General features: G+C 44.0%; 1 protein-coding gene across 3 annotated transcripts in view; it reads right to left on the bottom strand.

Moving 5' to 3' along the window:
* TPP2 (tripeptidyl peptidase 2) overlaps positions 1–12,914 on the bottom strand; it is an 88,237-nt gene that overhangs the window by 22,769 nt on the left and 52,554 nt on the right. For 2 of the 3 annotated variants that reach the window (XM_067536901.1, XM_067536900.1), the window contains exons 23-24: positions 12,819–12,897; positions 10,653–10,691 (exon numbers count right to left, since the gene is read on the bottom strand). In XM_067536901.1, coding sequence (XP_067393002.1) covers positions 10,653–10,691; positions 12,819–12,897 — 118 coding nt within the window. The remainder of the gene's footprint in view (positions 1–10,652; positions 10,692–12,818; positions 12,898–12,914) is intronic. The other variant, XM_067536902.1, reaches the window with a different exon arrangement.

Raw genomic sequence — 12,914 nt, forward strand, 5'->3', positions numbered from 1 at the left:
AATCTTTAACACAAACACTCCTTCCCATTTTTATCCAAAATTCTCCAAAATTAGGAAGATCGGGAAAGATGTGATGGGCTATGTCAAACCTCCAACGGATGAAGGCATCCTCATCTGTATTTCCCTGGAGCAGAGCTTTTTAAACTGTGGGGCGCACCCTGGGGGAAAAAAACGGAAGAACGTTCGGGGGACGGGGGGGTCAGAGAGGGAGTGCCACCTCAGTGGGCCACCTAGCCTGTGGGTCAGTGTTGGCTCTGCTCCCAGGGAGGGTCGCACACACCTTCCCCCATCCTGAAAACCTGAGGGGGGAGGGGCAGGTACTGGAGGGCACAACCAAAAATTTTAACTCAAGAGAGGGGCTCAGGTCATTAAGTTTGAAAACTGCTGCCCTCGAGTATAGGTTTTCACACTGTGGGGCGTGCTGAGGTTATTGGGGAGAGCGAGGACCTGATGCAAAGTTGAACATTCCCACACAGTCTTGCTAATTTCTGAGCAGCAGAAGCAGTGGCAGAGGTTGCTGGTGCCCAAGGGGAGGCAACGGAAGAGGGGTCTGAGAGCGAGCCAATCACCCCCATAGTGCCTTTTACTGCTCTGCCCCTCCACCTTACATCCCACCCCATGTTCCCCAGACCCTGGGATAGTGGCAGCATGCAGCAACGCAGGGAGTGATGTCTGGCCAGCAGAAGCAGCATGGAGAAAGCTCTTGGAGCCAGCAGGTGCAGTCTGCTGCAGGGAAAGGGGTAAGCTGGGTCTGCTGGAGGGGGCAGCATGCTGGGAGAGTGAGAGCAAGAGGGCTTGGCAGGGCCAGGAAGAGGGAAAAAGAGGGGGTCACACCTGGAACATCAATCTCTGAAAGGGGGCACAGCAAAAACAAGTTTGGGAATCTCTGCTCGAGATTTCTGTTTACCTAGATGGCTATTTAAAACCACTTAGCTTAGAACCCTGCTTAGAACAAATAAAACACATGTACATTCCATGTCTTCTGATTATTCAAAGTACAGCTCAGCCATTATGCCCTGCTGCTAAAAAGCCCACAACGTAAGTGGTTTACTAGAACAGCTTTTTCATGGTCCAAAGGATGATGCAATGGGCTTCCATTTTCACTCCGACTCCATGTGACCAAGACTACTGATCTAAGGCCATGTCTACACTAGAGAGCTTACAAGCAGCACAGCTGTACCAATGCAGCTGCACCATTGTCAGATCACCTGTGTAGCCACTCTATGCCAACGGCAGAGAACTCTCCCATTAACATAATAAAACCACCTCCACGAGCGGTGGGTGGCTACTTCCGCTGACATAGCACTGTCCATACTGGCGCTTCTGTTGGTACAGCTGTTTATTTCACCCCCCTGAGCGACATAAGTTATAATGACAAAAGTGGTTAGGTAGACATGGCGCAAACAATTGCAATTGGATTGTTTGGATACTGAATACTTTGCCCTTCGAGTTGTGACGCCTGGAAGAAGGTAAACCAATTTATTCACAGTTGACTGGCAGGAATCTCTCTGCTACGGACCAGCAGCCCAGAGCCCCTTTATGGTGGGCAAAACCCAAGACACTCATCTGTTGTGACCACTGCCTATCTGAGGCCAATTTTAAGGAAAAGCCTTGGTAGATCTTTAAGTCCTGCAGCCACCAGAGAAAGGAAGCTGTTAGGTCTGGATTTACTGAAAAGCCAGACAAGAAAAGCCCTGATTGGAGAAGAACAGTGACTGTGAAGCTATAGTTAGAATGGAACTCATGCTCAGGACACCCTTTCCTACTCTGCATCCAATCTCATCCCTCAGTCTAACCTTTCAGGGAGAGGGTGCAATATTGAGCATACTGCCCTTCTTCACAGCTTTGGTAAGGATTTGACCCCTGCTCAATGCATGGGTGGTGTGTCTTAGGGCTGGTTTACACTGGCAACTTACTTCACCATAGCTACATTTCTCAGGGGGTGAAAAATCCATACCCCTGAGAGACATAGCTATGCAGACCTAAGCCAGTGCAGACAGTGCTAGGTCAATGGAAGAATTCTTCTGTTGACCTAGCTACTGCGTCTCAGGGAGATGGATTACCTACACCGATGGGAGAACCTCACCCATGAGCGTAGGCAGTATCTACACTGAAGTACTACAGCTGTGCCACTATAGAGTTTTCAGTGTAGACATATCCTGAGTGATTTCTGTTGTCAAGATATAGGTGGACAAAGAGTATATCCTTCAGAAAGGCTGGATACTATAGTTATTATGATCTTGGCAAACACTTGGAAGCTGTCGACAGGTGATATACAAGCATTATAAACTGCCAGCAGCAACTCCGAACGAAGTCTAAGTGACTTCTAGTGGGCCATACAAATGAGACTATGCAAACAGGTGTTTCACAGATACAGGACCACAGGAATTCCCTCAGACTGGCCACACTGATCGCGAAGCAAAGGGCTTCCATAAAGATGGACGGAACTCAGAGGAAGAAATTCCTGGTCCTAAAATAACATGAAACACAAACTGTCTGAGGAAAACAGAGTAGAGATAATAGGTCTCTTGAGTCTGCCTTTTGAAGCAAGACTTGGGAGAGTGCTCCAGAATGGATCATTTAAGCAGTCTCCTGGAGTGCAAGAAGGGATTTTGCAATGTCTTGATGGAAACTTGATAGAGTAGCTCAGAGAAACACTGTTTAACACACAATGGCTAGAAATTCTCCAGGTCCACGTACTGGTGAACCTACAGTCACCTTCTGATGGGCTGTTGTGGGACCCATGACTCTTCAGGCAAAGATACTTCTGAAGCACAGCAGAGTGATCTCTCTTACTAGAGCATATCATGAAGCAGCCATAAAATGAGTGCTTGTTATCCTGGTGGAAAATGGGAATCGCAAGCATTTCTGCCAAAACACACTGGGGCTTTGTAGGGGGTTCCTTATTGCAGCAAAATATCATTGGGGATTATTTATAGGCTGTGATACAGACATGCCAAGGCAGGTATGTTACCCCAACATACAACCATCTTCTCAATATTTTACCAAAGGAGGTCATGTGTGGTCTCTGCCAAAAGCTAAGAACTAGCCAGTTATCATGGTTATTGTGTGATGGTGGTATGGGAAATAATTTTAGAGTTACATACATGTAGGATATTGGGTTTCAAAACTACTGAAGTGAAACGTATCACCTGAGGTGAGGAGGGTCTCAGGGCTAACTCCATCAACAAGAGAACAATGGACATCCGTGAAGCCAGCCCTATGTTTACTGTCTGGACCAGGTGCAGGCCTGAGGATTTACAAAGACAAGAGAACCGCAAGAAAAGTTTCTGAATAGGGGATGTCCTGAGGAAAGAGACCGTAGCCTAACTATATAAAAGAAGCAGAAAGGATACATGACTTTATTCAATACAAAGGAAAGACTCTGCCAGGTTTCTGAACTGGAAAACGCTGTAACAACTGACCATTGGGTGAGAAATACCTTATTAGACAAGAAAGTATCTTGTTAATAAGCATAGGCTATAGAGTGCGTTTCATGTTTTTCTTTTACTTGTAACCCTATATTCCCAAACCTTATACTTGATTTTATTTGAGTCTCAAGCTCTGTTAAATAAACAAACTTCAATTTGGTTTTACTATAGACACAGTAAGTGCCTTGAGCAAAGGAGAGTGTTGAATTAAGATGAAACCAGTGAACTGGCATGCATTACTTCCGTGGAGGCAGTGGATCATCATATACTGTGGGTGTCCAGAAGATAAGGGACTGGGTACTCCGGTGTAACAAAGTGGGGTGTGTAAACTGCAAGCCTGCATTGGGAACGAACAGGACTCCTGGAGTGCAGAACAGAGTGCTCATGTTGCCTGCAACCAGAAGTTGGGGAGGGTTTCCCTGGTGGGCAGACAAGGCTCTCTAACCGTAAGCAGGAGATAGTGATTCATCCTGGAAACCTCGAAAAGTGCCACATAGGCTACCTCTGAAGAGGATTAATATGTAAGGGAGTCTTGGAGGCAAAGTCTCTGAACCAGGCCAACAGCTATAGAGTTCTGAGTGACACTGGATCTTCCACACACCACAGGCACATTGGAAAGTAAACTAGCAGTCATATACATCCAGGAGGAGGTGGGCCCTCTGTTCAGAAGTGCACTCGTCCTTCAGTTAGCCACTTTCATCAAGCCAAACAATCATCCCAAGGGCATCTACTCCCTTTTATTGGCAGTTTCCATTATTTTGTGTCTTACTATGGGACCCACTATTCCATCTGTACAAAGCGTAGTCCCACTACCAGAGATGACCCATGCCTGCCAATAATGGGGGGATGAGAGGGGCAGAGGGAAGGCAGTCAGCTTCAGCAGTGTAACAGCATGCTCAGAACAAGCCAAGTATCAAATCTGGAGTCAGTGGGGGGGAGGGGGGGGACACGACATGACCCCACATGCTCCCCCCTCCAACCGTCACCCACTACCACAGGATAGGAAAATCTTTCCTGGAAGCAAAAAGCGTGGCATTATACTTCAGGAAGGCATGGTAAGTATCAAAAGGACTGACGGAGGGCTAATTGTGACCCTATGAAACCCTTTACACGAACTAGCTAAGAGCACACCCGATACACTGTAGTTAGAATATTTAGCCAAACTGTCTTGTATCATATACAAACTGGTGACATACTGGTTATTAATCATAGGCATGCACAGCACATTTCGTTAGAGTATGCACCCAGGGTATTTTCATTAGGGTGTGCACCCAGGAAATCTTTATCGGGGTGTCAAACTCAATTCCGCCGGTGGGCAACATTTGAATTACCCGCCAGCGGAATTCTCGCCGCGTCATAGTCTCCGCCAAGAAATGACGCGATAGAGGGTATTTCGGCCGCAGATCCCATCTCGCACCGCTGTCCGCTGAAGGATCGCGCGCCCTCCTCTCTTTTGGTGCCAGCTTTAAACACAGCAAGTCGGCGCCATGGGCCACGTCAAAAAAGAATCACGGGCCGGATAAAGAAGGTATGTATTATACCCCGGCATTAGGGTGTGCCTGGACACACCCGGCACACCCCGTGCGCACGCCTATGTTATTAATATTGTATGAGGTTTGTATGGTTAGCGTGTGTTATTAAGAATTCTACGTGTGCTGGAAATATGTTACTAAAAATGTACAGACCAAGCAATTGAAGTAGAGCAGATAAACAAGTCTGTTGTTGACAAAGGAATGTTGTTTCATCTGTCTCCAATGTAAATTGACCAAGGTGAGGCCAGAGACAATGGAAGTACATTTATATCTAATGTAAACAAACTGATTAAGGCCTGGTCTACACTGGCGACGGAGGTCGATGTAACGTCACTTACATCAATCTTCAAAAGCCTGCATCTACACTGGTACGGCAGTTCCGTCGACTTAAACACCGGCAAAAGTTGATGTAATAAAACCACTTCCGCAAGTGGTGTAGTACCTAAATCGATTTTATTGGGTCGATTTTGCATCAGTGTAGACAGAGCGTAATGTAATTCACTGTTAATGGCCTCCGGGAGGTATCCCACAATGCCCTGTTGTGACTGCTCTGGATATTCGCGCTCTGCTGTTACGTGCTCATGCTACACGGAAATGGCCCCTCTGCTCATGCCCCGGGAAAATTTGAATTTTCATTTCCTGTGCAGCCAGTGTGGACAGAGCTTTGTCACTGGGCTCTTCATGGCTACTGCAAGGCCCAAACGCGCGCCAGTATGGAGTCAACCAGAGATCTTAGATCTCATCAGTCTGTGGGGCGAGGAGTCCGTTATGACTCAGCTCAGAGCCAGCAAAAGAAATGTGGACATTTACGGGAAGATATCCCGGGGCATGCTGGAGAAGGGACATAACAGGGACGCGCAGCAGTGCCACATGAAGATCAAGGAGCTACAGCAGTCATCTCAAAAAGCCAGGGAAGCTAACAGCCATTCTGACTCCTCACCAAAAACATGCTGTCCTCAGATCCCCTCTGGCCGCCTCGTGACAAAACGGTCATCCAAATTAAACCATGTTATCCAGGCATCCCTCTAATACAGGGCATTTGAAATGAGCTTTTTAAAGATCATTAATCCTCTCTATAGCACAGTAAAGTGCCTCTGGCTTACCATCTCTGTAATAGCACAGCGAGACGACCCTTCTGGGATGTTAGGAATGGAATGAGGGTCTGGGTTTGCCTTGTGCACTGCAAGGGGAGTATTTTATACATTATTGCAGTTGTTTCATTTTCTTGGATCTGCTAACAATGGCAACCTTGTGCATTTCTTTTCGTTCTGTAGACACCTTGGTCTTGGCCCAACCTTCTAGAAATGCTGTGGAAAGACTATCGCAGATTAGAGGGGAAAAAAATTAAGAGACGACATGTTTGGCGAGCTCATGAACACCTCCGCGGCCAGAGAGAGCGCTCAGAGCGTGGCAGCTGACCTTGTCCCAGAATATGGACATGGGGACAGGGAGAGTTGCAGAGAAATGCAGGAGCATGATCGTAGTACCACGCAGGAGATGCTGCGAATCATGATCAACCAGGCAGATGTGCTCTGGTGGCTTGTGGAGCTTCAGAAGGAGTGGAGGCCGAACAGAGTCCTGCTGCAGCCCCTCCATAATGTTCTTCCGCCTATGGCTTTGCTGCCCTGCCCCTCACCCCCAAGAGGTCTCGGAGGAGAATGGCCAGACTGCAGTACAGGATGCACTCCACCCCGGTGGAGGTGAGCAGAAAGCAGCGGAAGCCCCGCTGACAGCTGGCCTGCAAGAAACCACACTACCCCTTGAGACTGTGAATGAACACTGCCCCCCCATGACTTGAATGTTCATAAATAAAAGTTTGCATCATTTTAACACATTTCTTTATTAAATCATATCTTGTTTGGGAGGGATTTGGAGGGTACTGATATCGATGGTGGGGGGGATGTTGAGCAAAGGCAAACAGACTGGAACAGAAATCAGTCCTGCATCTCATTGCAGAACCTGGTTTTCAATGCTTCTCTAATGCAAAGCGCGCCGCGGTTAGCTCTCAGCGTATTGCTGGCATCGGGCTGCTCCTAATTGGCGGCCAGTCTTTCTGCCTCCACAGCCCAACCCTGGGGGAACCTCTCCCCCTTTGCTTCACACACATTATGAAGAACACAGCACACAGATATCACTGATGGGAGGTTCTTTTCACTCATGTTCAGCCTAGTGAGCAGACTCCTCCATCTGGCCTTTAAACGCCCAAACGTACATTCAACAACCATTCTGCAAGTGCTTAACCTGTTATTAAAACACTCCTTGTCACTGTCAAGGTGCCCAGTGTACGGCTTCATTAGCTCAGGGAGCAAGGGGTAAGCAGGAACCCCCAGGATCACTATTGGCCTTTCCACACCCCCGATGTGAATATTTTGGTCAAGGAAGAAAGTGCCCACCTGCATGTTAGAGAACAACCCCGAATTCCAAAATACGCACACGTCATGCACCTTCCCAGACCACCCCACATAGATGTTGGTGAAATGACCCCTTTGATCCACAAGGCCGTGCAGGACCATGGAAGAGTACCCCTTGGGGTTTATGTACTCGGTTGCTAGGTGGGCAGGCGCTAAGATATTGATGGGACGCACATCCCTGGCCCCCCCGCAGTTTGGGAACCCCATCGCGGCAAATCCGTCCACTATGTCCTGCAAATTTCCCAAAGTTACAAGCGTTCGTAGCAGAAGTCTATTGATGGACTTGCACACTTGAATCATGGCAGCACCCACTGTAGATTCACCGACTCCGAATTGATTCCCAACCGAGTGGTAAGTCGGGGATTGACAGCTTCCACAGAGCGATGGCGACTCTCTTCTCCACTGCCAGAGCTTCTCTCAAGCGAGTATTCACACGCTTCAGGGATGGGGCCAGCTCCAAGCAAAGTTCAAGGAAAGTGGCCTTTTGCATATGAAAGTTCTGCAGCCACTGGTCATCATCCCACAGCTGCATAACAATGCGGTCCCACCAGCCTGTGCTTGTTTCCCGGGACCAGAACCGGCGCTCCATGGACTGCAGATGATGTGTTACAGCCTGGAGCAATCGGGAATTGTTCTACTCGATGGCTTGTAGCAGGACAGCCCCGGTAGCATGGCAGTTGCCTGTGCTTCAGCTTCTTGCTCTACTTTGAAAATACTCAATGATAAGCTGTGATGTATTTGTGACGCTCACAATAATAGTGCAGAGTTGAGCTGGCTCCATGTCTCTGCAGCAATGGCGAGTACGTGGCATAAACAAATGGCACGAAAATTGGTTTCCTGTTTGTTTGGGGGAAGAAGGGAGGGGAAAGGAGCGTTGCATCATGGGACGATGAAACTCGTCCCAACAGCCACCGTGGCTAGTTGCACTGTGGGATTGCAACCCACAGTGCACTACTTTGAATGTCGACACAAGCTTGGCAAGTGTGGACGCACGAGCCCAGCGCAAAGAGCGTGGTGTGTACACGCTCCAGCGACTTCTAAAAATTGGCGGGTGAAAGTCGACTTTAAGTCGACTTCACTCTGCAGTGTAGACATACCCTCAGTTAACTGAAAAAGCAAAATTTACCAGAGGAACAGGGGAGAGGAACTTTGTCAGCACTTACTTTTCAAAGAATACGTTTCAAAGTTTTACTAGAGTATAAAAAGAAGGGGTAAGAACTCCTCAGTACCCATTACTTAGGGAACAAAGGGGATAGCACCTTCTGGTTCTGTGAATATTGGATCCTCCTACCAGGAAGGGCTGGAGACGCTGTAGATGAGAAAGCTGTTCAGACAAACTTGCTAGACTTAAATTGTAGGCACTAGAAAGCATGGTTCATTTTGTTTGTAACCCATTTTGTGTTTGTTATCTCTGCTTATTATCACCTAAATCTTTGTTCTTTGTTAATAAACTTATTCTTAGTTTTACTATAAACCATCTCAGTGCTGTTACATTTAAGTACAGAGTGAGCCCTCAACTAATCTAACAGGGCTGGTGTGTACACCATTCCTTTGGAGACAGAAAACTTAATTTCTGAGAGTGTACAGTGATAAAGACAGACTGGACACTACAGAAACATGCCATTGGAGAACTCAGGTTCATTCATGTTTACCTGCAAGGCAATGTTAAGACTGGCAGACTCTCAAGGAGTTTGCTGGTGAAGTGGATAGACTGGTGTGACAGTCTGATCTCCAGGAAAGTGAACTCTTGCTAAGGCAGTGGCTTACAGTTCCGGGGAGCCCTGAGGAGGGAGTCACACTAATATCCAATATACCCTGAATGGTTTTCTGAATAAGTACTATAGTAGCTCCTTTATTGTGGATTTACAATTAGTGGGATCAGCACTGCCTATCCTTCAGGAAAAGGATGCATTTACAAGGGCATTTTTATATTCTTTCTAAATGAGCTATAGTTAGGTCCAGAGATGATACAAAAGTGAACACAGGAAAATGACAGCAGTCTGCACCAAAGTTTTTCTTGGACAGTCTGACCTTCTCCCTGTACTGGTGTATCCATACCAAGACCAACAAAGATAGCAGCTTCTCAACCAGACTGGGTCTTGGCTAATACAGCAAAGGTAGAATGTACTGCATGAAGCTGGTGACTTCCGTGGCCCACATACCTCTTTCTCCCCAGCCAAAACTCTGACCCATCAGATTAGCGAAAGATAGAAATACGCAAGTAGGTATGATTTCCTTCCAGGGCAAGGAAACAGACTCCACAGAGAGGAAAGAAAATAGGAGGGAAAATAATCATGTCACTTTAGAAGAGGAAGAAGAAAGGGCAGGAAAATAAGTTAGCCTGAAGGAAGTAACCTACAGCTGATGGGAGATAGGAAAGAACTGAAGTAATCAAATGACACAGCCCTTTTTAAAAAGACTTGTTTGGTTTTCAATTGCCCATCTGCTGGTAGAATGTTCGAATACCTACTACAGAATGCTAAAATGTTCATTTTGTTTAAAAACACATACATTCCTATGTTACTTTATCATTTAATTTATTTACATTAAGGATACTAGATAGGAAAATGACAGTTTTCTAGAGATAATACCATCTGCTCCAATTATAATTTCTACCATTCCATGGAACAGGCTGACTTTATGCCAAATTAAATTAATCTACACTGAGCTATGGCTATGCTTTGTTTAAGAAGATCACAGAAGCTAGAGATGGAAAAGTCTATTAGGTCACTTAATCCATCCCCCTGCAAAAGCAGTGTTTGCTATGGTATATTTTCTAGTGCTACATCCAGTCTAGGTTTCAGTACAACTAACCCGCAAAGAAATACATTCAGTTGGTGATGAGGAGGAATTGGATACCATGACTTACATATCATAAACATTAAGTTCAATTTTCAGTGCATTCATTAGAAGACAAGATGGAAGGCAAAACATTTGCCATGGAAAGTCTTGACTGCAAGCACTTTAGAGAGAGAATGGGGGGAATATTATATAATAAAGAAAAGCAGTTACAGAGCAACTCATTATTACATGCATTTTTAAGGCACCTATCACATAAGTATCTGAATGCCCACATCACTCAATTAACTTATTACAGTAATGTTTTGGTTGTTCTAACAGCAAATGTTCCTTAAGGTATGAAGGGGATAACAAGACTATATTAGAGAAGGCAGCTGAGGAAGACAATGAAAAATTAAGTGTAATACTAATAGAAAAATTCTCTAAGTCATATGCAAAAAGACTTAAGTATATCTTTTCCAAAAACTGACATTCAGTACCTTTTTAAATTTTCCTTGTCGTTTTGCTGCAGACTGCCCCTGGAGTTAGAACAACATACTGTAAGAAAACATGCACACACTACACAGGATGGAGACACCTTCTCTGTATGATTATAGTTTATTTTCTACCTAGAGAGCTCAAACTACTAAAGTGCCAGGTCTGTGATCAAAACATGCTCTTAAAGCATACTAATATTTTAATGTCTTTTAAATAAAAAAAAACAAAAAACTGTTAATGCATTTTTGTATGTATAGTTCCTTGTTCCTATTAAGACAGGCAAGTGTTGTTAACCACTTAGCTCAACAAACGATGGCAAAATGAACTTTAGAAAACAACACAATTGAGAGTTTTAGATTAAAACTGAAAATGAGTGGTACTGTTCCATTTTATAATACTTAAGTAGAATTAATGTACAAAAATACTACTGCATTTTTTTCAGTTCACACTTAGTGGACTAGAAATACCACTATTGCCTATTCCTCCCTTCTGTCATAGACTGTGATACTACTGATGGCACCCATCCAACAAACTGTGCCCATAACATGATACACAAGTGTGTGATTGTGTAAAGAATCTGAGGTGAAAAGCTCAGTCAATGAGCTCTATGTTTCTCTTGAACCATTTTCAAGAAAACTGACCTTATAAGCAATAACGACTGCATCTCCAGTGGTTCCCATTCTAGAAATTATTGTACCTAATGGTTTTTTAATCTGATGTAAAATAGCCTAGACAAGAATGAGAACAAATTGTTCTGCTGAATTTCAGATGAAAGGGAAAATATCCTAGACTATCATAACAGTTATATGTTTGTCAAAACAGCAGTAAACTTCCAATCTTGCTGTGAATTTATTGTACAAACAAGTAAATATAAGCCAAACTAAAAGTTTAACATGCTCAATTAGTGTGTTCCTCAAGTTTTTATGGCACAAGAAAAAGTACGGCTTATTGAATACAAACATTCCATCATCTGGTGAGTTGTTACTTAGCCTGCAGTATTATATGCACCTACAATTAACACATTAGGGAGAAAACATAATATGTCATAAATCAAATATATTTAATCTAACCTACCTGAAACCTTCTTGGTCTGCTAAACAAGATTTCCTATGTACCAACATATGCCTATGACTGTATAGAAAACATTCAATATTTTCCATGGGAACAAAGAGCACTCTACTGGGAAAAAAAATTCAGTAGTCTTTAAGGCCTTAGAATCTTTTATATGGACTCTAGCTCTGTAAATATTGACTTATAAACACTACTCAGAGTGATTTAATCTTAGCAATAACCAATTTAAAAAATACTAGAGTATCTGAGAGAACCCTTCCAAAACTTAGCACTAAGTGAATAAACTGGAAGACTGATTTGGCTTTTACAGCTATAGTCAGATTGAAAATTCAGTCAAGTCAGGAAAATAAATTTCTAGGTCTCTACATACTGACAGAAGAGGTACAGCTTTTCCATTATGACATAAGGAGATAAGATTTCTTTTCTATGTCATTACATTGGCGCACACAGCTGTATTAGTGGTTGACAACATCGGAAGTCTGCAGCTGGTAAGGAAGCCTGCCCCAGCATTACAGTCTACAAAATAGAGGTCTCCTACGTTTTAAAAGTAAAATGTAAGCGTAGGTGTCAAAAGGCACATTTATTCTGTGGTGTTTTTTGCTGAAAGCTGCATGCACGTGAATAAGGAAGTGTACCACATAAATGACTAGAGAAGCAACATGCAAAAGCAAAACACATGAAGTAGTATTGTACGTTAAAAATGACATTCAGGTAGGCAGTTATACAAAGAACCCTATTCTCACAAGTTTGCCATAACAATGGGGGGTTGGGGAGAAGCAATTGCTTCTACAGCAATACAAAATGCTTCTGCATAGTTTAAAATAATTTTTGGAGACATACGATTTAAACTAGAATTTCAAATTAAATTGCAGGATTACATTTTAAATAATTCAGAATTAAGTTTACACTAGGACAACTGCTTTTACACTAGGATAACTGCTTTTACAAAAAACCATGTGTTTGGCTTAGTACACTGAATACTCTCAACAGGAAGATTAAAAAAAAAGGCACAATGATGATCATCAAGACACAGAATTTCCCATTTAGAAAAATATGAACATTTGAGAACAGGGTCTTTATTGGTTTCAAGTACTCACAGCTTTCTTTCCAAGTTCTGTCTTAGACAATGTCAGAGCTCCTACAAGATAACATCCTGGTCCTGCTCCTTTAGGTATTCTAATAAAAATATAGGA

Source organism: Emydura macquarii, unplaced genomic scaffold (genome assembly GCF_026122565.2).
Source record: "Emydura macquarii macquarii isolate MOO-44397 ecotype Brisbane River unplaced genomic scaffold, CSIRO-AGI_Emac_v2 contig_3671, whole genome shotgun sequence".
Lineage (NCBI taxonomy): Eukaryota > Metazoa > Chordata > Testudines > Chelidae > Emydura > Emydura macquarii.